General features: G+C 40.5%; 1 protein-coding gene across 1 annotated transcript in view; it reads right to left on the bottom strand.

The window, feature by feature from the left end:
- The window catches only part of dnaaf1 (dynein axonemal assembly factor 1), a 168389-nt gene extending 154981 nt beyond the window's left edge, over positions 1 to 13408 (bottom strand). The window contains exon 1 of the mRNA XM_076287958.1: positions 13220 to 13408. Coding sequence (XP_076144073.1) covers positions 13220 to 13295 — 76 coding nt within the window. The 5' untranslated portion in view covers positions 13296 to 13408. The remainder of the gene's footprint in view (positions 1 to 13219) is intronic.
- Positions 13409 to 26899: the final 13491 nt, after the last annotated feature.

Raw genomic sequence — 26899 nt, 5'->3', positions numbered from 1 at the left:
CAAATAATAGTGGAAGGCCGATTATGGAGGGGGTTGAGGGAGGCATTCGGTCGGATTCTGGTGCTGTGGAAATGTGTAGCCTTTATGTGCAGGGTAGCCTACAGTAATATGACATTCAATTTAACAAGTTTGTTAAAATGGTGATTTTTATTTATTAGGCCTACTGTAGGCTATGTGCGATTTATTTTAGGCTATTCTTGCTCAGATGTTCAGCATACTGTAGGCCTATGTCCGATTTATTTTAGGACATACAGTATTCTTGCATCACCGATTGAATACATGAATGTCCACGTACGGGCATTGCTATGAGACGTCTACCTAGATCATCTGACAAAGATAACGAATTCCCTCGGCTGACAATCTATATCTTCATAGAGAATATCGTCCGGGTAGGCTATATATATTTTCTGGCGGTCTCTAAAACCCCTCGCCCTGCGAAGAGAGTCCCTCACGATTTGCGCTCCAATGTCGTATGGATCATCCAGGTACGCCGACATGTCTTGGGAGAAATTGTTAGTGGAGGGGTGGTACTTATAAAGGGTGTGGTTAACGGAAACCTCGGGTTAACCAAGAACATAACCTGGTCGGAGCAGGTTTGAGATGCAGCGTAAATTGCCATGGCAGCATACCTCGGTTAAAACCTATCCACCTTTCGTAGTACGGGTTAATCGGGAAGTTACGCCACACGTGATCAAGTTACTCTCGAAGTTACCCAGATAAGCCAGAAACCCCGCTTCGTAGTACAGGCCCCAGGGCTGTAGTGGAGGCTAACGCAAGTAAACACAGTTTACCCACCTCTGACATTTCAGAAACAGAGTTTATCCACTTCTCACTTCAGAGTTTAGCTACCTCCCAATACAGTAAATGCACTACCTCATAGAGTTTATGCACCACATGCACTCTAGACATTTATTACCACTAGTATTGATGTAAACATTTAACAGTAACCTTCAACATCATCAAATATGTTCTGAATGTCTTTCATGTATTTCTTAATACATCGAGTAGCGCATATCAGGGTCCACTGTACTGTAATCTTTTTTCTCTTGTGTACCCTCTTCGCTGACCTTTTTTATATTTGTTTTCACAAGATGTTGACAGACACCTCACAGCAGGAGACCATGGACAGTGTGATACTGGGGATCAGCCCTTGTCCACCTCCACTTCTGATGCTGGGACACAGGTGTTGGTTTGTGATGTCATCATATTTGAGTGTTATACTGTATTGGTCATGTAAGTGGTAATAATTGTAGCTGTACCCCATTCAAGGGGTGCTGCATGTCTGCTCCTCTGTCTGTGTGCTTGGATTTTCTTTTTTGTTGTTATTTGCATGACATTTCTTGTATGTAATTCAAAATAATTTACCAATCATTTTACCTGTGCCTTGTCAACCTCTGTGTGCGGTGTTGTCTGGGCTCACTGTGTGTCTGCTTGATGTGCTTTTGCATGTATCACTGCATGTATGCATGCATGAAATATCATGGGTTTGTGTGTGAGAAAGAGAACCATCAGCTGACCCTCAGGTAAGACCACACTATTGCAGGCCAAAGAAACAAGGTGCAAACGTTTCGCGTCTAGCCCTTCATCAGTGTTCCTTGTATGTGTACCACCCCACCCCACCCCCATCCCCAACACACACACAAAAAACACACACACTTACATCATCACTGTCATCACCTCACATACATACAGCACACTGCTTGCTACAGTAAGCCTCCTCTACATACTTGCTGCACACTGCCCCCCCCCCCCTCCCTCCCTACATACACAGCACATTGTCTTCAGGATCTTCTCCAACACACATCCTCTACATACTTACAGCACACTGCCCCCACCTACCCACACACACACACACACAGTCACTGCTCCACTCCCCTCCCGCCCACACACACATCTTCACTGTCATCACTCACATACATCATACATACAGTACTCTGCTTGCAATAGTAAGTCCCTTCACCATACTTGCAGTACACTGCTCCCCCCTCTCCCCTACATACACAGCACATTATTTCATCAGGAAGCTTCTCCAACACACATCCTCAACATACTTACAGCACACTGCCCCCCCCCCCCCCCCCCCCCCCCAATACACAGCACATTGTCTCATGAGGAAGCTTCTCCAACACACATATTGCACACTGCCCTCTCCCCACATACACAGTACACTATCCCATCTCCCCTGTCATCCCCCCAACACACACACCAAGACAGTTGGGTTAGCCCCTTGAGCCGTGGATCGATCTGCCCAAGGTTTCTTTCTTGGTAAGGGAGTTTTCCCTTGCCCCTGTTGCTTATGGGTGCTCCTTGGTGCCCCCCCCCCAATCCCAATCCTCCCCCACCTTTCTTATGCAGCCCTTGACACTTAATCTACTAAACCCCTCTTCTACTGCACTTTTTACCCCCCCCCATTAATGCACAAATAGGCTGACACCAGACATAATTTCACTGCATTTCTTACTTCCAGTAACTATATGCATGTGACAATAAACTTCCTTGTATCCTTGTATGTTTTGTGCCTAACCATTTTTTTTTAATAGAGATTTGTTTACTTCCAACCTGTGTCTTTGTCCTTGTTCAGTAAATGTTTAAATGTTCAGTAACCATTACAAGCAATGCCAATAAACTGTTTTTTTTAATCAAAATTCATGTGTTCTGTGTACTTTATAACATTTTAAAGCAACACCAAAGAACTTTTCATCTGTCGCACGCACTATTTGTTTATCCAGCACCGGCTTTGCAAATAACAATGTCCACAGACAAGGTAGAATAAGTTGCATGATTTTATGAAAGTGTGATGTATTGCGACATCAGAAGCAAGTCAAATTTGTAGTGTCTCATGTCTCATTCCATCGAACTACAGATCCGCTACCCGATGCAGCAAACTTACATAGTGCGGTTATAGCCGATAGAGGGCCGCGAAGCGAATGCAGAAAGTGCCGTTCACCCTGTTAGGAGTTGATGAACCACTAAACCGATTTTGGAAACATTATTTTAAGGTACAAAAAACTCTTTGGTGTTGCTTTAAGGGCAATGGAGCGATCACAACAGAATAAGCATAACAATTATTTTTATTCATTTTCATCTAAACGAGGCCATTGAAAGCCCTGATAGGTCTGGTCACCACTTTGGAATTGTTGTCTGATGGTGAAACCCAGTGGCGTCGTTAGACCTGGGGCCTGTACTACGAAGCGGGGTTTCTGGCTTATCTGGGTAACTTCGAGAGTAACTTGATCACGTGTGGCGTAACTTCCCGATTAACCCGTACTACGAAAGGTGGATAGGTTTTAACCGAGGTATGCTGCCATGGCAATTTACGCTGCATCTCAAACCTGCTCCGACCAGGTTATGTTCTTGGTTAACCCGAGGTTTCCGTTAACCACACCCTTTATAAGTACCACCCCATCACTAACAATTTCTCCCGAGACATGTCGGCGTACCTGGATGATCCATACGACATTGGAGCGCAAATCGTGAGGGACTCTCTTCGCAGGGCGAGGGGTTTTAGAGACCGCCAGAAAATATATATAGCCTACCCGGACGATATTCTCTATGAAGATGTAGATTGTCAGCCGAGGGAATTCGTTATCTTTGTCAGATGATCTAGGAAGACGTCTCATAGCAATGCCCGTACGTGGACATTCATGTATTCAATCGGTGATGGAAGAATACTGTACGTAATAAATCGGACATAGGCCTACAGTATGCTGAACATCTGAGCAAGAATAGCCTAAAATAAATCGGACATAGCCTACAGTAGGCCTAATAAATAAAAATCACCATTTTAACAAACTTGTTGAATTGAATGTCATATTACTGTAGCCTGCACATAAAGGCTACACATTTCCACAGCACCAGAATCCGACCGAATGCCTCCTTCAACCCCCTCCATAATCGGCCTTCCACTCTTATTTGCGATGGCCAACTCCTCTGCTACTGTAAAACACTCTGGTGCCTTTCCTCCTACAGTAGTGTTCGAAGACACCTGTTTCTTGTTAGCTGTAAAACAGAGACCAAGTGAAGGCTATAAGCTAGGCCTACATGTTTTCATAATTAAGAAATATTAATGCAAGCTATAACTATATAAACCTACTATTCTGAATAATGTTTTTGTGTTTCATTTTCACCTGCTGCCATGTGCGTTTAGCAATGGTGTTGCATCTGAAATGTTCACAGGATTAGGCATACACTAAATCAGTCAGTACTTAAACATTCAATTATCCTTATTACTGTAATCTATAGGCCTATGCCCACTTCTGAATTGGGTTGCATCTGTCGGCCTTTCTATGAACTTAAATTAGGCTATTTAATTATTTCAACTCATTTCAGACATTCCGCAAGCTACTAATCCTCCGTAACACATATTTGAAGAACATGTGGGAATAAAACTTTACTTTTAGGCATTTTGGCTACCCGATCTGCAATACGTTGCCAACAGCCTTGCCTTGCTTTGTTCACTGCCGACGTATTTGATTTTTGTCGTAGAGTGGGTTTTAATTCCTCATAACTTGTCATAATAATTGTGCATTCCTCATCCGTAAAATAAGGTGAACGCGTCATCACTGAAAGTGGTGATTTGCGCTGCAACCCGCCCCTTTTATGTGAACGCGCACAAACTCCAATGAGGTTAAAGGACAATTCCGGCGCAAAATGAACCTGGGGGTTAATAACACATTTGTACGAGTTCGACCGTTCGCTGGGATTTATTTTCATGCTAGTCGAATGTGACCAGTTTTATTGCAAACCGCTAATTAGCTTTTAACGCTAGCCTTCGGGGCACACGTACAGTAGAAAGAAATCGCTATTTCTATACCACTAACAAGGCTCAAAATAGCACCACACTTAAACAGTAGCATAATGAGGGTCTCTACATGTAAACCGAAGCATTGAGAACTTTGTAAGTGTACAGGCAGTTTATTAAAAAGAAACACATTACCGTTCACGTCTGGTTGTTCACATATACAGGCAGGCGATGTGAACTAAAATCATGTAATTTGCTCAATATAGGCCTATCAGAAATAAGCTCCGATGTAACATAACTTGTATAGTGTACTTACTTAGTGGATGTCCATCTGGTCTCTCTGGTATGGATCGCCGCCTCCAATTTCTTTTCGGGACATGGAAAAAAGTTTCAACTACAGCCCTGTTTATCAATGAGGGGGAATCTTCAGACTCTACAAAACACTGCGTCTCTTGGGGGTCGCGACGCAACAGGTCCCACTCCATGCAACACAGGCACTCCTCTTCGGTGGCTATAGCTTCACAATGTCCGCAGGTAGCCTACAGTTTCTAGAAGTGCGAGGCTGTGTGCAGCATTGACTACAGGTAGCTCTCTCTCTCTCATAGCCCTTTCACGGAGCTCCGCAGCTCTTCGTTGGTAGGCTATATTCCGACGTCCAATAAGGGTTCATCCTCGATGTCTTCAAATTCGTTCAAATAGCCTGCCATCTCTTATGTCTCCTGTTGCGTTCAGTGCTTCTCTTTTGCACAGTCCTTTCTTTCAGCAACAACGTTTCACATGAGATTCACTTCACATCCCAGAGTTTCGTTTTCCCAAGGCGCCTGCCTGTATGTGAACCAGACGTGAACGGTAATGTGTTTCTTTTTAATAAACTGCCTGTACACTTACAAAGTTCTCAATGCTTCGGTTTACATGTAGAGACCCTCATTATGCTACTGTGTAAGTGTGGTGCTATTTTGAGCCTTGTTAGTGGTATAGAAATAGCGATTTCTTTCTACTGTACGTGTGCCCCGAAGGCTAGCGTTAAACACTAATTAGCGGTTTGCAATAAAACTGGTCACATTCGACTAGCATGAAAATAAATCCCAGCGAACGGTCGAACTCGTACAAATGTGTTATTAACCCCTAGGTTCATTTTGCGCCGGAATTGTCCTTTAACCCCGGCTCAACAAATCAACTTCATAATCAGCGTCGTAGTACCGATTAACACCACTAAAGATAACCAGGTTTTGTCAACCCCGGTTTAACAAAGTAACCCTGGGTTACATCTGGGTAGGTTAAGCTCCCTTCGTAGTACAGGCCCCTGGTGACACGGTCATGGCCAAATATATGTGAAAGAGAACCGTAGCAGTCTAACACAAAACGCAAACACACTGTTTAGTTGTGAAAGCTGCTTGATGGTCACCACCACTGATCCCAACGCTAGCCATGATGCTTTCATGACGATATGGACATTTACTTCAGGGCAATTTTGTTTTGGCTCATATTCGTGAATCACGAAATATCCTCTATTGCACTATGTGCATGTTAAATGCGCTTTATAAATAAATCTGACTAGACTTGACTTGACTCTAATGTCAGACTGATCATGATTGTAGTGGAGGCTGTGTCAAAGGGAACACGGTATGCAAAATACACACAGAGCTAGCTAACGCGCAGCTTGTAAACATTAGCATGATGCTTACCGTGGCAATATCTCGCTTGCGGCAGACGGTGTCTCTGGACCTCGGGACAGGGCAGGCAGAGAGGTTTGCATTCACAGACGGCAAAGCGGTAGGAATTAACTTCGCCATCCTCTCACTCTTTAAACCAAGTGAGACCATCTTGGCATCCCCTGAGTGGTAATCCTCCTCCTTGAAATGCGCGCTGCATATTCTCGAGAAGGCGGTGACGGAGCTAGCTGAAAAATCTGCCCACCTAACCTTGACAAATTGCACCTAGCTTCGGAAGATCCCTTTGTCCTTGGGGAAGCAATGGACCCTAAGTCCAGTTTTGCTGGAGTTCTTGCACCCGGCACAAACACAGTAGTAAACCATTTTATCTATTTATTTATATATCTACTCTCTCCCTCTCTCCATCAGCTATCTATGTTATGTTATGCTATGCTATCTCTCACTACTATCTATCTATGTTATCTCTCTCTCACTATCTATCTATCTATCTATCTATCTATCTATCTACCTATCTCTATATATCTATCTATCTAGGCTATCTCTATCTTTATATTTACTTATATATCTGACACTGTTACTCTCTCACTAGCTGCTACTCTCACTAATCGTCGTCTCTCTCAATGGTATCAAGGCGGCCTTTCCTATGTCGTCCCAAAACGAGTACCTCATGTGACGTCATGGAAAGCATTGTGGGAGAAATAGAATCATCGCAAACCTGTTGCTAACCGCTAAAATATCACCTACTTTTCCTTATTATATTTCTTTTTTGTGATACTTTACAACATCAAATACAATGGATAATTGTTTAAATGTTTATTACCAACTAGAAAATTGCCAGAAAAGACAAAAAAAAAAAAACTGCACCACAGGCTTTAAGTTTTATCTCAGTGTTTGTTAAACCTCCTTTCTGGAATACCCCTCTGGGGGCGTATTACAGAAACTTCCTAACTCGAAAATCCTATCTTATCTGTTTGGTAACTACGGTAACAAGGGTTAGGATCGGATTTAGGAAAAAAGTCATTACAGAACGGCCGATCCTAAAGTCAGTTTCTTATCTTAACTCCAGATAGGAAATGTGTATTACAGAAATATCCTAAGTTACCAAAATCCCAAATAAACTGTCCTAACTTTAGGATGACCCATTACAGGGTATATGCAGGAATCATAGAGTTGAATTTACTACTTTTTACTACCTTTTTTACTACCTCCACAATATTTTTTACTACCAACACGACATCAAGCAGCAGCCCTTTTTTTTTGGGGGGGGGGGGGGGGGGGTACCACTTACTACTTGCTATAAGGTATAAATCATAAATATTAGGTACACTAATAATTTCTAATTGTGATCATTAAGTATGGTCATTGTCAATGACAATGTTTTTTTGTAGTGTCGAGGAGTTCAGTTTCAGTTGTCCTTACCTTAACCCTAGCCCTTGAGTTATCCTAACCAGCCCTTAGCCCTAATAAGGTGAATGATAACCTTGGCACAAATGACGCTAAAACACCAAACATGTGTGGTGAAAAATGAACAACAAACACCACCGAAACAACTCTAGTCTAAGGATAGGCCCAGAAATCTATTTATATGGATATATAAAGCCATTATTATTGGTATGGTATTGTTGTTGCACATTTGACACAAAGCAGTCCGTGAAAACATGCACATCAGTGGACTGCTTTAATGCAAAATTGAAAACTATGATTTAATTGCATTACTCAGCATGGATGCACGATGCTTGCATGATAAATACTTCCCAAAACAACAGTTAGGTAGGTAGGTAAGGATGCCATTTAGGAGTGTAAATCAAGTTTAATCACAATTTGATAAAATATAGATTCTTTAAGCCAATGATTTGATTATTTTCAATACTTCAAAATGTGTAGCAATGCGATTCGATGCGTTACTGGTCTGTTGTCGATAGGAAATGATAGATTTTGGTTAGTTTTCATGGATTCAAATGCCAATATTATAGGCTAAATTATAGGCCAAATACTGAACATTGACTGTGGAATCAAGTAGGTTACAGAGTTTCTTTCCCCCCCTAAAACCTCCTGTCACTAGCTAGATGCTTTCAAATTTAACATGGTTTTAAACTCATATGTTGCAGTTTTCTGTCACTGCAATAAAACTAGCCTATTTGGAATATTTTGTATAATTTGCTGTTCCTTTTATGAGAACAATTTAACTGATCAAGTTTTCATAGGCTATTGAATGATTTAAATGTGAATGCCATAAACTTAATTCGCCATTAACTAGATTTGCGTGGTTCTTCACGCAGTTGTCATCTAAATGCAGTGTTTTGTAGGCTATTCAAAGAATTTCACGTTCATCACTCAGTTGTGGTGTAGGTCTGTCTTGAGTGACCGCTGTCCCTTTAAATGTCTGGGACTTTAAATAACGGGACTTTTAAACTGCATGCTGTTTTTGTTGATGGACAGTTCCGTCTTTGATTCAGTTTTCTACCGTTTTAATAAATGACACGCGCACTTGCGTGGTTAAAAGTAAGGAATTGTTTTCACTCGTTTTCTTGCAATTCCGTAACATTAGATACTAGGTCTAGGTTACGTTAAAAAATGTTGTCGGTTACTATGTCAGTGACTAGTTCGAACTTTGTTACTGATGGGATAGGTGGAATTTTATAGCACGGTTCTGGATGATCACAGTCAGATGGCAGCGCTACCGTCAGCTGAACGAAAGCTTACACTAGTCAAGTCCACAGTTGTTAAAACTTCCAGCTGAAGTAGCCTAGTGTAAACTGAGAGAGTTGCCTCCTAACGGAGTGAGTGTAGCCTATATATTTTTTAGCTGCTATCAGAGTGATAGGCTAGCCTAGGCCTACATCTACCGCTGCTTTGCTACATGAACAAAATATTATTAGATGAGTGACAGAAGCACCGGACACCAGACCAGCAGGCCCATATGATAAACGCAGCTCTGGTAGCCTGCGGTAGGGCCTAGATGACGTGAAAAACGCGAGAGTCGCCGAAAAGCATCCCTGCATCGCTGGCCCCTAAAAAACTCTTCGGATCTGCACGATTCATATAAGTCGCCCAAAGCAACGTGAAGGAGACACCGAAAAGCGTGTTGTTTGTATCCCTGTAATATCAACTGAAGCAAAAAGGCGAAAATGTTGTTTGTTGGCTGTCAACCACGGAACGCTACACAGTTTACTTCTACGTCATTGCTATCGACTCCGACTCACTCAGGTCCTGTTAGCACGTATATATTTTTTAATTAGGCAAGATGAAGTTAAAACATGTAGACACAAATATTAAGCAACAAATTTAAACTCATATATTGAGGTGGTGATGAAAAATTTACTACCTAGTCAAATTGCATTTATTACCTTTTACTACCTTTCAAGGGCCTTAATTTTGGTAGATTCTATTTACTACCTTTTACTACCGCGCGGACACCCTGCATTAGCTCTCCTAACTGTCAAATTACTGTTACTGTTACAAATAAGCGAGATGGCAGCTCTTTTGTTACATGTAGCGCAGGTACTGTCTGTATAAATCGTCTTGTAAATAAACTACCATTGCTTTTTCAGTTCACAATGTCTCGTTTTAAATGGCAAGGCCATCGGAAGTCTAACAATGAAGTAGGGAGCTATAGACTCATAAATGGTGTAAAACAGTGATTTATTTGCATGGCTAGGCGGATAACTAGCGCCCGATTTCTGAGTGCAGGGGACAAGCCGAGATGAGCTAGACATACGTTCACACTCGGTATCATGTTTCAACACACTTTAGGTCAATATCACACCGGAATTCTCCTTTAACAGAGGTGGCAAAAGCCATTGGTGGATTAGCGCGACGTTACATCAAGTTTCCAACGGGTAATATATCACTGTTTTACACCATTTACGAGTCTCAAAGTAGCTCCATACTTCATTGTTAGACTTCCGAGGGCCTTGACATTTAAAACGAGACATTGTGAACTTTGAAAAAGCACTGGTAGTTTATTTACAAGACGATTTATACAGACCATAGACTGTATATATACAGTCTATGATACAGACAGTACCTGCGCTACATATAACAAAAGAGCTGCCATCTCGCTTATTTGTAACAGTAATTTGACAGTTAGGAAAGCTGATGGGTCATCCTAAAGTTAGGACAGTTTATTTAGGATTTTGGTAACTTAGGATATTTCTGTAATACACATTTCCTATCTGGAGTTAAGATAAGAAACTGACTTTAGGATCGGCCGTTCTGTAATGATTTTTTCCTAAATCCGATCCTAACCTTTGTTACCGTAGTTACCAAACAGATAGGATAGCAGGGTATATGCAGGAATCATAGAGTTGAATTTACTACTTTTTACTACCTTTTTTACTACCTCCACAATATTTTTTACTACCAACACGACATCAAGCAGCAGCCCTTTTTTTTGGGGGGGGGGGGGGGGGGGTACCACTTACTACTTGCTATAAGGTATAAATCATAAATATTAGGTACACTAATAATTTCTAATTGTGATCATTAAGTATGGTCATTGTCAATGACAATGTTTTTTTGTAGTGTCGAGGAGTTCAGTTTCAGTTGTCCTTACCTTAACCCTAGCCCTTGAGTTATCCTAACCAGCCCTTAGCCCTAATAAGGTGAATGATAACCTTGGCACAAATGACGCTAAAACACCAAACATGTGTGGTGAAAAATGAACAACAAACACCACCGAAACAACTCTAGTCTAAGGATAGGCCCAGAAATCTATTTATATGGATATATAAAGCCATTATTATTGGTATGGTATTGTTGTTGCACATTTGACACAAAGCAGTCCGTGAAAACATGCACATCAGTGGACTGCTTTAATGCAAAATTGAAAACTATGATTTAATTGCATTACTCAGCATGGATGCACGATGCTTGCATGATAAATACTTCCCAAAACAACAGTTAGGTAGGTAGGTAAGGATGCCATTTAGGAGTGTAAATCAAGTTTAATCACAATTTGATAAAATATAGATTCTTTAAGCCAATGATTTGATTATTTTCAATACTTCAAAATGTGTAGCAATGCGATTCGATGCGTTACTGGTCTGTTGTCGATAGGAAATGATAGATTTTGGTTAGTTTTCATGGATTCAAATGCCAATATTATAGGCTAAATTATAGGCCAAATACTGAACATTGACTGTGGAATCAAGTAGGTTACAGAGTTTCTTTCCCCCCCTAAAACCTCCTGTCACTAGCTAGATGCTTTCAAATTTAACATGGTTTTAAACTCATATGTTGCAGTTTTCTGTCACTGCAATAAAACTAGCCTATTTGGAATATTTTGTATAATTTGCTGTTCCTTTTATGAGAACAATTTAACTGATCAAGTTTTCATAGGCTATTGAATGATTTAAATGTGAATGCCATAAACTTAATTCGCCATTAACTAGATTTGCGTGGTTCTTCACGCAGTTGTCATCTAAATGCAGTGTTTTGTAGGCTATTCAAAGAATTTCACGTTCATCACTCAGTTGTGGTGTAGGTCTGTCTTGAGTGACCGCTGTCCCTTTAAATGTCTGGGACTTTAAATAACGGGACTTTTAAACTGCATGCTGTTTTTGTTGATGGACAGTTCCGTCTTTGATTCAGTTTTCTACCGTTTTAATAAATGACACGCGCACTTGCGTGGTTAAAAGTAAGGAATTGTTTTCACTCGTTTTCTTGCAATTCCGTAACATTAGATACTAGGTCTAGGTTACGTTAAAAAATGTTGTCGGTTACTATGTCAGTGACTAGTTCGAACTTTGTTACTGATGGGATAGGTGGAATTTTATAGCACGGTTCTGGATGATCACAGTCAGATGGCAGCGCTACCGTCAGCTGAACGAAAGCTTACACTAGTCAAGTCCACAGTTGTTAAAACTTCCAGCTGAAGTAGCCTAGTGTAAACTGAGAGAGTTGCCTCCTAACGGAGTGAGTGTAGCCTATATATTTTTTAGCTGCTATCAGAGTGATAGGCTAGCCTAGGCCTACATCTACCGCTGCTTTGCTACATGAACAAAATATTATTAGATGAGTGACAGAAGCACCGGACACCAGACCAGCAGGCCCATATGATAAACGCAGCTCTGGTAGCCTGCGGTAGGGCCTAGATGACGTGAAAAACGCGAGAGTCGCCGAAAAGCATCCCTGCATCGCTGGCCCCTAAAAAACTCTTCGGATCTGCACGATTCATATAAGTCGCCCAAAGCAACGTGAAGGAGACACCGAAAAGCGTGTTGTTTGTATCCCTGTAATATCAACTGAAGCAAAAAGGCGAAAATGTTGTTTGTTGGCTGTCAACCACGGAACGCTACACAGTTTACTTCTACGTCATTGCTATCGACTCCGACTCACTCAGGTCCTGTTAGCACGTATATATTTTTTAATTAGGCAAGATGAAGTTAAAACATGTAGACACAAATATTAAGCAACAAATTTAAACTCATATATTGAGGTGGTGATGAAAAATTTACTACCTAGTCAAATTGCATTTATTACCTTTTACTACCTTTCAAGGGCCTTAATTTTGGTAGATTCTATTTACTACCTTTTACTACCTTTTACTACCGCGCGGACACCCTGGATAGGATTTTCGAGTTAGGAAGTTTCTGTAATACGCCCCCAGAGCCTATGTTACCATAGTTACTTACATAGCCTGATCATATTTGAGCGTTCTGGAACTGAAATCCCAGGTTTACCGCTAACTCTGTGTTAACCATAGACTGTGTTAACATACCCAGTTAAGCCAGTAAACCTGCTTTCTGGAATACCCCTCTGCCAAAAAAGGTTGGGAACCCCTGGACTAGCAACGTTAACTTACCTTGTGTGGTTGTTACTGGCTCAACACCGTCTGTTATGATCTCTCTAACGTTAACGTCGTTATCCACTGACTTCATAGTTGTTAGAAAAGCTTAAAGACTTCCCTGACGAAAGACCTATGTTGCACTTTGTGGTGTTAAACTCCCCTAAAATGAGTTTCGGAGAAGATGAATCAAAAGATTAATTTATCCTCTTCACCACGTTACCTCCGCTTCAACCCTCTCTGAATAAGTTGCTGAGTGTTTTAGATGTTGCCATAGCAGCTGTATGAGAACTCGCGTTTAGTCTCGCGGGCTTTATTCCGGTGTTATACGGTAACTGGCTTTCATGTTAACTGGCTGGACTGTTTACTTTGCCTCTGGAGTTAAGCATTCTGCTGTTTGAGAATTAGACAGACGCACCTGGTGCTTTAAAGACAGTAAACAGCTGGCGTGCATGAATACTACTAGACATGAAAGTTCCAGTCTGCTTTGATGCACGGAATTTATCGTGTGGTTTTCCTAACCCCCATTTGGTAAATAGATTATCACGGTCGAATAGTTAGTATAGCAGAGAAGCTATGCCACTTTCATCAAAACCTATTACAAAGCTATAGCAATGTTATGTCATTAAATACGATAAACAGTGATTCTGGAACAGATCTGCGTCTTCCTTATCCCGTTAACAAGTATGTAACCATATTCCGTCCGTTCGGGGAAAAAAGTTGTGCTAACGGTTCTAGTTTGTTACAAGCCATACACTAGATGTCGCCTTGACTACTGCTGTTCATTGGAACGAATGCGTCAATCGAGACGCCATCTTGCTTCAGTGATCCCATAGATATATACACTAGATGTCGCCTTGACTACTGCTGTTCATTGGAACGAATGCGTCAATCGAGACGCCATCTTGCTTCAGTGATCCACTCCTCTATAATGCATTAGCGTCAATCTGGGCAAAGATCTAGCGAAAATAAAATCACCATAAATCGTCAAAATCTCAAGCAATTATCTAGTTTTTTGGGTTGTTCCTCTGACAGGCATGTATTTATGGTTGAGTCTAGAGAAAACTAAGCTTAAGACGATAATAAAGATACATTTTACCCGTCCAGCCCCATATCCCATTCATTCTGCACTAGCTAGCGGCGGCCCCTAGAGGAACAATGAGTAAACTGCAACCAGGTTCGATACAATGAAAGTAAACAGGCTCTTTGTAGACAGGCTCTGGTTGAGGCCACATACCCCTCGTCTCGTTTACTCATGTAAATTGTAATCTCACCAGAAGTTGCTGTAGATCTGTAGAACATTTACCTCTGCTACTACATAGGCTACGCCAGTCGTTACTTTTATAATCATGGGTCAGTGCCATTGGCAAACGAGATGTAGCTGAATTCATAAATGACAAAGCCATGAGAAAGGTGATTTTCTTACGTTTCAACAACAAAGAAGCCGATCTGCCATCATTGTGAGAAGTTCCCAAATTTGTCGCTAATCGCTAAAAAGGTTTTCTATCGCTGGGGATGGCCAAACGTCGCTAAATAGGTAACGCTGACAATACAGGAGAACTAGTTTAGCGCTCCAGATCCCTGTTCCAAGATGGCGGCGGTGTTGACGCATGCTGAGAAGCAGAAGGCGACATCTAGTGTATATATCTATGGTTACAAGCAGCATGGGCCGTCAGGCAGGTAGTTATGCTATGTTAAGCTACAAGTAGGCCTAGGTCAATGTATAACATTAGCTTGGGATGTTTTTACAGTAAGCATTGGTAGTTGTGAAAGCAGCTGCATCCCTTCTAAATATCAAAATATGGAAATGCTAACATATCTTTTCTTTCTCCCTCAAGTTGCTTTGCTTTAATTTTTCAGCCCTCAGGCTCTTCCTAAGAATACCTCCACTGATGAAGATAGCATGAAAGGTTAATCTTATGTGTGTGTGTGTGTGACTGTGTGTGTACTTGTATTTATGTTGGATTTTTAAATTGCTATACAACCTGCACTCTTTATAGTTTGAACAATGCATCCTTTTTCTGCATAAGATGGCAGTGTTTTATTTTCTCACTTTGTGAGAACTGAAAAATGTTAATGTGAGTGTGTGTGTCTCTGTGTTTAAGTATGTTGGATTTAGTTATTGTGCACTTTTTTACATTTATATTGGATTTTATGGTACGGTGGTGTTTTTGCAAATGTTCAAAATGTTCAAAACTAATGCACAGTATATATATGCAACTGCAGTATTTGCACTGTCAAAATTTTGTATTTATATAAACTGTGGGTGAACTTAAACTGTATGGCTATGCGGTGGTTCCTGTAGGCTTAGCGTGCGGGGGGCGGGGGCTCCATGTCCATTTTGCTTGGGGCCCCCAAATTCCTTGAAACGCCCCCCCCCCTTCACACGCTCACACGCCACACCCCCGATTTCTCACGCTGAAGTGTCAACCCGGTCGGTCAAATGCCTGAAAGATGAGTTTATAGATCTATAGATCAGGTATACCTGTTGTACGTAGTAGGAATTTTCTAGAATTTCTCTCGTTTGCGATGCTAGGCCTAGCCTACTTCACAAGCTGCACAAATTTTCCCAAGCTTTGAGTATTTATTATTGAGTATTTTTCACGCTGAAGTGTCAACTTGGTAGGTCAAACACCTGGCAGATGATGTTCAACTAAACTAAACTTATACAGATATCACACGTGTGAACATGTGAACGAGCGGAATCTAAGCTTTCCAATGATATTAGCGCCAGGTTGCTGTGATAAATGGTTCGCGAGAAAATTAACATTGAACTTACAGTGTATGCAATTTAATCATAATTATTTGCATTTTGCACACACTGCACACCCATTACTCTTGGTTAAATATCTCTCTAACCCTTCACACAACACAAGGCAAACCCAATATCACAAATAAACAGCAAACCGTAGCCTATACGAGGATATAAAGCATGCCTCTGTGCAATAAGTGGTTCCTAATCCGGTTTTGAAATTGCAACACATTTCTACATAGGCTAGTCTCATTGGGGCGAAATTATAATGTATTCTAAAGTAAATTATTTGTCAGTACATACATTTTTGCAAATTGCTCAGCCTATCCCACTACATGGTTCTTATTGCCAGGTCAATCCTACTTACACAGATAAATTAATATATTTCTATTGGCATGCTTCCTAGTAACATTAATGCAAAAATATGACGAAAATCAAATAATGAGACAAATATTTTTCTCTTGATATAAAGCCTGACATAAGCCACATGCAAACATTCACATCATAGTTCCCAGATATGGGTACGTCCTGAAAAAGGAAGAGCATGTAGGCTATAGGCTAGATGGCCATTACAATGACCAATATCTTATCTTAAATGAACTAGCTGAATAACACAGGTGACCACTTCTGCATAATTTCATGGAGTGCTGAAATGTACACACATTTTTGACCATTTCGGAACTGTGAAATATAGCATATATGTTTTTTGGTTGTGAACTTATTGCAATATCACCATAACTATTCCACCTGTGTGTGCATGGTTATAATTCTGAAGTGCAAAATAGTTTAGGCTACAGCACAAATATTTCCATAAAAATAAACAAGTCTGACCTCTGAATTTATTTTGAAATAAATGCATTTAAAAGTTAAAATATACAAACATTTCTTAAATTCTTACAAAACACCCTTAGGACGACACAGTATCAGATGAACGCAGGTTCAGGCCGAGGTCCTAGTAGTAGGCCACTGATGTATTTTTTTTTTTTTTTTTTGCTGTACGGTAATAATGCTGCTATATAAGCCAAACAAAGATTTCCTATGTAGCCTACGCAGCAAACTTTGGTTGGCCCCACCAAATCTCACTCCAAGGTTTTGTGAAAAGTTGTCAGCCCTGGAATTTCTTGGTATGTAGTATGGTATGTAATGTGGTATGTAGTATCTGTAGTCTCAGTATGCTATACAAGCAAATAAGTATGCAGGTAAGTGACTAGTTAAAAGCAGGGATGGATTAACTAACAGGCCTACCAGGCCCAGGGTCCCAGGAGCTCTGGTGTTCTACACAAAGATGCTACTGTAATATAGGCTTGTATTGGGTTTGTTCATCTCATGTCTGAATGATGTCCATTTATATCCACAAAAGTCACCAGCTTACCTCCCAGGGAAAAAAGTTCAGTCTCAGGGTTTTTTTTCTACTATCACCCCTGCATTTTGTAACGTCAACTAGGACATTTATGGTGCGGTTTCCGTTGCTAGTAAATCGCGCTTGCAGTGTGGGGGAGCTCGAGTCTGTTGCAATATACCATCTCACATCTAGGTGGGAGAATTCCCCCCAAGAATTAACCTATGTAATTGCACAACAATGTAGCTTTAAATTTCAATGATTTTATAATTTTGTTCACCCTTGCTTTTTTAAAATCATTTTTACACTCTCAGAGATGCCTTATCTTTGAAGTCATGTTTGAGCATTAATATCTTAAAAAGTATTATTCTTAGCCTGCCCACACTTCGTAGGATGGTAGACAAACATGTTTTCAGTATGGCTGGACTGTTAAAAGATTTAGATTTGGAACAAAATGCAAAACTAGTGATATTGAGGGTCTTGTAAACTTTTTTGTACTCACATGGCATCAATCAAAATGGGGGGAATTCCCCCCCTTAGGTTCTTCATGTAGGGGATATTTACACAATTTGGTGGGGGGGGGGGGGGGGGGGGGGTCGTCATCAGTAATATTGAATATACAAACACACACGGAAAATTATGGCTTGTGTCATATGTTTCTATTTCATATATTTTGAAATTCATATGAAGTGTATTTAGTTAATAATGTATAGTATTTTATAATTGGCATAATTACTAGTAGCTAAACATATTTAATAATTTGAATACTTTATATTGATTTTGAAACTGTTACACGTAGGCATATATTTAATGTGGTGTGTAGGTCTAATTGAGTGCACATGTGGATGCGAATGCGATTCATTATGTTTTCTATGTCATTAAATAAAATAAATGTTCAAAAAACGAATAGGTCGAAGAAAATCTTGTAATGTTCATTAATGATTTTAGTGAGCACTACTGACAGACATGTCCTGAGCTAACGGGATAGTTAGCAAGGAGCTCTCTCCAGATGTAAAAGTTTGTCATGATTACGTAGCCTATTTGCGTAAGCGCAAAGTGGTTCTCTGCATAGATATGCAGAATGAATATTAGAATGAATATGTCAACTTGGCCGCCATATTGGTAGGGGCAACACTCGCCCGTAAATGAATGGAGACTAATGATGAGCTAACGTCATACCCTCATCTCAAATGAGACGGGGTCTGGGAACTAGGCATTGATTTTCTCGTATTTGAAACGTGGTTTACGAATGCCTAGAGCCGTTTATTGGGCGCTACGAATGTCTATCAAATGCGTCTGTACGTGGCTCATAACGGCTGTCGTCATTGTCTTACTGCCCTCCCTCCGTTCTGTGATTGGTCCCCTAACTGAGGCGAAAATTTGCTCCATGGTATCCAGGCTGCCTAGAAGAGTGAATTAAATCGCACGCGCAAAGCAGCATGGGAAAACCCAGGCTAGAGCTGAATGGGTTTTGGGCTATAATGTCCTCAAACTCATCAATATTTCAATCGATGGGCATAAATTATATTTCATAGTTAAATGTAGCTAAAGTACATAAAGAAAACAAAAAAGAAATAACACTATTTACGTGGAGAAAAATAAATATTTTTTTGAGAACAATAAAAAAAACACCCAAACTCATTACAATATATTTTCACATTTATTTATTATTTAGTCAATATTTGACATACCAGTTCCATGAGTCATGATGCCGTTAAATTTTGACATTTCGAACGTTACCATTTCACTACGGCAAGCTTTTTGACAACCAACATTCAAATGACCGCATTTGACAACATTAATAGGAGACAGATAAATTAATACGGATAACGGATACCGTTTGACAAATGGAAACCTTTGTCTTAGGCTACATGACTCCAGAAAACAACATGTTTAACAATTCCTGAAGTTATCGTGCCCCCCGGCCGGCTGCTTAGTTCATTCACTCACGCCCCGGCCGGCTGCTTAGTTCATTCACTCACGTTACGTAACGTTAGCCTATCAACGAGATAACAGATAGGCTAACTTACTTTCAAACATTAGACAGGTTAATACAGTATCAATACTATTATAATAAAGTGACTACATGAGTAATGCTACGTTTCAGAATTGTTAATTTCGCCTTCAATTCACAACAAACCCGTGGTTAACTGACATGAAATTAGCCTTGCCACAGCAGCCACACTAGTCACTAGCTTACTATTAGCCAACTCCAAACCTGTTCTCTACAAGACTGGCAAATACAACAACAAAAAACATAAACGTGCTATTTTACATGTACAAGGCTATCCCCATATGTCTAGAAGGCGCTACGATTTGTACAAAGCCCACAGGGTCTGTTCTCATATCATTTCCACTCAGAGACACCTGTTTCTCCATTGGCCTCCATTGATCTATCGGTTGATTGTTGCCCTCAGTAATATGGCGGCGCCGCTGACATACGTTCTGGTGTCCAATCATAGACAGTAAAAGAAATACGACGAACATTCTCAATGGGAGGGCACTGAGTCAAATTGAAAAATTTTTCAGTTGGTCCCCCCAGTACTGCGCAGACTCGCACTTAACTTTGTAACGTTAGCCATCGAACTGAATCTTGTAACTCATATGATAGATACACAGAAATTCTTCTCACACTTCCTTCGCCTTCAAAGTCATCAAAGTTAAACATTTATTTATGTATTATTATTAATATCATCTTCACAAGTGATATCAAGTCGTGTTAATGTTGAAACTACCACACATGATCATCTTCATGGTCATGGTAAAACAAAACAAAAAAGTTATAGCCTTGAAGCTAATCTTCTTTCCACTTTTCTGACCTACGGTCAATTTATCGAAAACCTCTGAAATGATTATTGTTAGACTACCTAACGGTAAAACTACTGTTTTTCATTAGGTTTACTAGCCTCTATGCTTTACCTTAACATACAATGCTATTGTAGGCTACATAGCTTTGTTCAGGAGTTTCCGTGCTGGCTGGACTACGCTTCTTATCCAAACAATACGGTTATCTCCCTTCGGTGCGTTAGCTTCCCTTCAACCGGACATGCTAAACATTCTTCTTACGGGAACCTAACGTTACGTACGAGGTAGTCGAGTCTTGTTTTGCCTTTTATTGTTTATGTAGATAACACAGAAGCTACAATATCGGCACAGGATATATGTTATATGAAGTTATGGGAGTTCAAAAAAATCCTAAATGAATGGGCGTTCTATGGGGTTAGCAGAGAGTTGATAACCACCGATAAGTCGATGCTTCTACTTCCGGGAATTCGCCTGCCCCCTTGAGTCCAATGTGGCATCTATGTAGAGCCGAAGTCCCGCCCTTCTACTTCCGGTCCATGGGACCTATCTTTCAAAAAAATATGAACGGGAGTTAATGGAGAGATAACAATTATTATTTGGTCCAGTATGAGACCCCGTTTACACGAGCATGTGTATTTTTATAAACAAAGACATTTCCCTACGTTTGAGCTTTTCATTTAGACGCAAACAGAGAATTCGCCCCGTAAAACGGTTATCCAAAAAAACTCCGGCCAAAGTGATTTTTTTTGGATAACTTCGTTTATGCGTTTGGTTGTAAACTGTGGTAAACGGAGTTTTGGGCAGCCAACGTCACAGTATGCGACAGAAGTACACCAAATGTGCGACCAATGTTTACATTTACATGTTCTCACGTGCGACTTTTCAGGGTTCTGATTGGTTAATGTAAGCTTGAGCTTATCGTTAAACTGCCACTGTGGTTTGGCGTGCTCATGACAGCATGTATGTACACGGGTTCGTGTAAACACATCTTTAAAAAAAACGGTCTCGTGTAAATGCAGTTTTATTTGCAAACGTAGATGGCCAGATATTCGTTTAGGAAAATACCCTGCTTCGTGTAAACGTAGTCTGAATTGTGCCACGAATTTCACATATGATGTGTGTGAATTTAAAAGATAATTTTTCACGTCAAGAAAGTACTGTTGTTCGATAGACTTCAAAAGTTATGTTGGTTTTGTGCGAATCCGCTCAGTGGACTACATCTCTCGTCTCGAACGATGTACGTCACCAACGTAATGAAATGATAAGACTAGCTGTTATGCTAGTTAACAGTTGCATCTTGCTGCCAGCTATGTCACTTAACAGTATCTAATGTACAGTCTATGGACGAATACAACTTACCTGATGTGTTTAATCCTCTGACTCATGGTATTTTCATCGGCAAGGAAAGCCCAATTAAGACCTGTTGCTGGTATGCTTGTACAATCTAGTTTGGCTGTGAATGAGCTAACGTCACTAGCGCGACTGATGGGTTTGTAATCGTTGGAATTACGATCTTTCACAATGTTGTAATTCAATAGTTACGAAACAAACTGCAAATGTCTTTACATGAAAAATTCTTTAAAATTGACAAACATCATATGGGTAATTCAAGGCACAAGTCAACCGGGACCAGAAAATAATTTATTTTTCGACTTTTAGACTGGCGTTCAAAATTTTTTGAAAGATCTTCTAACGGAAGGGGCGTGACTTCGGCTCTCTATATCTATGGTTCTCTGTGTATGTGTGCGTCTGCGTGAGGCTATGTTCAATTCAACTCGGTAGTTGATCCATCTGGTCAATAGCCCCGCATTCACGCCACTTCTAGATTAGATTAACGTCATCAGACAGGCTGTAAAGTGTATGCGGGAATCGGAGAACTGTAGGGTTTAGGAGGACCATTTTTTTTTGTTGATCTCAAAGGGCCATGTCAACCCATTCCATAACCACTCATTTCATGTATAGCGCCACCTAGTTAAACACAAAAAAAGTAAAAATGAGGTGTTGTAATCGCAGGTATCTGTGACCTAACATAGTCAAAACTGCACGAAATTGGAAGTGTAGGATCATTATGACACCATCTGAATGCACGCCAAGTTTCGTGGAATTCCGTTCATGGGGGGCCACACAATAAATTAATTTATGTTACTATACACCAACTGGCCTGTAGGTGGCCGGAGACAGTTTTCTGTGAATATCTCGAGAACCGTAGGGCCTAGGAGGTCCACCTTTTTTTTGTATGTTGGTCTGAAGGGGGCATGTCAACCTATTAATTAAAATTAATAAAAAGCTAAACTTTAGGTGTTTTTATCACAATATCTCTGGCTGACATGGTCAAAACTGCACAAAATTGAAAGTGTAGGATCATTATGACACCCTCCGAATGCATGCCAGTTTCGTGGACTTTCGTTCATGGGGGGCCTTACAATAAAATAATTTATGTGTACATTTAGTGACCGTACACCAACAAGGATTCCCGGGACACTGAAAGACGGGGGTACACGAAACTTGGTGGGCATGTAACCCCACATGGATAGCATGGAACCATCATTTTTCGTTTGATCTGTAGCCCCCCCCGCTGGACTGGACCCCCCGAAAGGAGGGTAGGGCAGACACAGTTTTCTGTGAATATCTTGAGAACCGTAGGGCCTAGGATGACCAATTTTTTGCGTATGTTTGCCTCCAGGGGTCATGTAAACCCATTCCATATGCACACATGTGCATAAACAGATACACACGCACACACATACATTCACAGTAATCCTACGTATGACACATACTCACACAGTAGACATATATATGCATGCATGCACATGCACACACACAGGCACATAAACAGGCAAACACACAAGCACATGCACATGCATGCACACACACCCACCCACCCACACACACATAAACATAAACATGTACACGCACACATGCACACAATTCAAGAATTTCTCAGAATTATGAACAGGCAAGATGGGGGTGGGGTTGTATAAAATGTATTTTACATGTGAAATCTATGAACTAATACTGTTTTAGTACTTGTTGTCTAGCAGATACCAGTGAGAATTGAGTGTGCATAATGCAATTCAGTGAGACATTTAGAATCATATATGCCTTTCAGCGTGACTTATTTTTGTGGAAAACATGTGCTGGACTGGGCGGCGGTCATATTTTGTGCCGCTCTGCGGTACATCTAGTTATTCTTGTTAGTCTGAGCGAATTAGGGTTGAAGGTGGAAGTAAATACAGCAAAAGGATATTTGGTATCAATCGAACTGTAATTTCATGTAGATTAAGAATTTCAGGTGCCTACAGTGCAGATTTGTACCAGAAAAAAGATATACAGCTTTGAATGGACCATGGTATAATGATTATTGGACCAAAATCTTATTTATATGATCACATATAGATATTAGCTGATATCTCCCATACTGGTAAAAGGATCTTTACCAAACTTGGTGTACTTACTCACCATAAGTTCTTGATGAAATTAGTAGGTGTTTAATGTCTTGGGGTCAAAGGTCAAGGTCACGTGAGGTCATAGTTGACATGCAATGTTTGTTTTATACCTCTCAAGCAGATTGAAGGATCCTCATTAAACCCAACACAGTTAATTAAGCCTAAATTAACTAATAAGGCAATAAAGATCATGGGGTCACAGCAGGTAGAGGTTAAAGGTCATGAGGCTATAGCTGGCTGAGGCATAGAATCAACTATCTGAATTGACATTAAAAAGATTAAGACATTTATTAAAGCAAAACAAACTTTATTTTCTGTATAAAAACAGTTGTTTCAACCTCCACATCCTATTTTAGTATTGTAGTAGTAGCCTCTCTGAAACTAGGGGAAATCTAAATAATTTGCTGTTTCAAACATCTGTGTGAATACCTGTTTTAAAATAACTGTTTCAGTTCAGAGTTTTAGATTAAATCCAAACCATTTCTGTCAAACATCTGATAAACATTGTCATCTACAGCTATTTCCTTCAACTTAAATTATAACGCCAGACAATTGATGTAAATGTCTATGTTGATAGAATACTGTTAGAAATAAAAACTACCCTTGCATCGCATTGCAATAGTTACACTTTGTTCCCTGAAGTTGGTAGTAGGCATATAAGCAACGGCAGCTGCGGACTGATATTACCTAGGATTCTACTAGGTATTATGGTGGGTTTTCAGGATGTGAAGGGATGTAATCATGGGTTTCATAAAGTACTGGGGGTACCAGGATGAGAGGATCTCCTCCTTACATGGTTAAGGGAGAGGGGGTGTTATCAAGCTGGTGAGGACTGGACAGGACAGGGATGAGGAGGCCACTGTGCCTTACGAGTTAGGGCCTGTCTAGCTAGGAAGAGAATAAGATAAGGCCTTATTTCACTAAACTGGAAGGAAACATAAAAACCTAGGGCTACACTATTTTACATATGTTACCTATGCATTACATAGGTTTGCATATAGTTTTATGCATGATGGGAAGATGGTTTCCACCAATGTAAGCGACCCTGCTTGGTACTGATTGGTGAAGGGTGTTGAGGGAGAGGGGGTGTTATCAAGCTAATGAGGACTGGACAGGACAGGGATGAGGAGGCCACTGTGCCTTATGAGTTAGGGCCTGTCCAGCTAGGAAGAGAATAAGATAAGAAGGCCTTATTTCACCAAACTGGAAGGAACCAGAAAAACTTAGGGTTACACTATTTTACATATGTTACCTATGCATTACATAGGTTTGCATATAGTTTTATGCATGATGGGAAGATGGTTTCCACCAATGTAAGCGATTGGTACTGATTGGTGAAGGGTGTTGATGGAGATGGCGTGAGAGGGTGGCACTTCTCAAGGGCTGAGGAGTATAAAATATAGTGTACAGTATAGCCATCCGTAGGGGAGATCTTGTCGGGGGCCCCAGCTGATGACATCTCCTCCCTATTGCTTTGATGGTTGGTCTGGACTTTGGTTGGGCTGTACTATCATTGCAATTTGGTGAATAAAGATCAACAGTCTTCGGAAAATCTTCTATCTACATTGTCTCCTTCGGACGCCTTGTTCCAGAGTGCTAAATTACTAAATAGTAGGGGTGTAACGGTTCATGTATTCGTATTGAACCGAAACGGTACGGGCGTCACGGTTCGGTGCATGAATTTCAACGGAGAATACACGGTATAAAAATACATAAAACTCGTGTGCGGATTAATTAATGTCATGCACAATTACTGTTAAGTAGCGAGAGTTACGGGAGTTCTTTAGCGACACCTAACGCTAATCTGTAGCCTCGCCTTAGCTCTGAAGCTCTGATTGGCGCCTATGTTTTTTTTTGTCAGGTCGTCAGTCAAGTCCATCAGTCATTAGCAGCACTAAGGTTAGACCCACAAGAGTTAGAGCAGGGGTCTCAAACACCCGGCCCGCGGGCCAAACCCGGCCCGCGTCCGGCCCAATTCCGACCCGCGACGTATGTCAAAATAATAACGTAATCCGGCCCTTGAGACTTTTTAATTGTGACAAACAACGATACTGATTAAAATAGACGATAGTTCCAAGTACGGTGACAAATCTCATTTGTACTCTGCTCCACTATGTGCTAGACATCCAGATCTTAATTCAAACCCAAAATCGCTGCGCAAAGTTTTCAGGAAATACTTGTACACGCGAGAAACACAAAGACGTGCATTTGTAATGACGCGGAAGCGATGCAGGCCATAGTGTTGCATAAATTGAAGCAGAAATTAAGCAGAAATAGGCCTACACCAAATGTTGAAAAACGTTTACGTGTGATAAAGTCTTAGGTAGGCTATGTTATTCACCTATTCTAAATCTGAAGGAGAATATCCTTTTGGAGATTATGATCGATCGTCTATTGAATGGAGGTGCATCTGCGTGTATACGACGGCATAATAAGCATGGCATACCATGCTTATTTCAACCCTCTGCCCAACATAGCTTGGAGGTTGCAGTGGTAATCGTGATGATAGTGTCCGTAATGGACGTGGTACAGACAGCATGGTAGAAATAGGGCTCTAAACTACAAAGTCACCTGCAATATGATGCGAACTTCTGGGTACTCAGATTACCCGCGATAGGAACTGATTTAACCAGAATACTTTATTGTAGGCCTTGTGGTTTAGAAACCATATACATCTTAGGTGTTGGTATACATCTTAGGTGTTTTCCTGTTAATTTGTTATGTGGGTAATATGAAAAAAGTAAAGTAAACCTGCTCAAATATGTTCATCCAGTATTTATTGAAAGATGCATAATTTGAGGTGCTTGCCATCCAGTGGCAAATTAGATGGGTAAATTTACCCCCTTCATAAACTTTTTGTTTTACTCAAAGATTTTTACATTTACAGTAGGACTTTATCTCTGACCACTTTCAAGCCATGGCCTTTTGACATTTTGATATAAAAATCCAATGGTGTTGCTTAAACTATTTTTATTTGGTGTGAAACACACACATACCTGTTGTTATGCTTTTCATTTGTTTTATAATTTGTATTAATATTTATTTTATAATTATTTTATTTATAAGCTAAGGTTGCTAGCACAGGTGTCTAAAACTAGATAAAAACACTTGCACTTGCTGTTTGCAGTTTTGTGTGGTATTTGAAAAAAAGAACATTGCATTTTCAGAAATAGCCGGCCCTCCAATCAGATGACGTTGGCAGAATTGGTCCCCAGCTCATTTGAGTTTGAGACCCCTGAGTTAGAGGATCCGCTGGTCTCTTTAAGATCGCAAGTTTGAGAACTTCAGTTACAGTAACGTTAGTACAGGCGAAAGAGTGGTGGACAGAGGCGGACAGAGTACACAGCTTTATTACT

This window comes from Alosa pseudoharengus, unplaced genomic scaffold (assembly GCF_046254945.1).
Source record: "Alosa pseudoharengus isolate Yale_2024_CS ecotype anadromous, Long Island Sound unplaced genomic scaffold, YU_APseudo_1.1 YU_APseudo_1.1_scf_16, whole genome shotgun sequence".
In the NCBI taxonomy this organism is placed as follows: Eukaryota; Metazoa; Chordata; class Actinopteri; order Clupeiformes; family Clupeidae; genus Alosa; species Alosa pseudoharengus.
The sequence above is the reverse complement of the archived record's forward strand: the minus strand, read 5'-3'. Positions and strand labels throughout refer to the sequence as shown.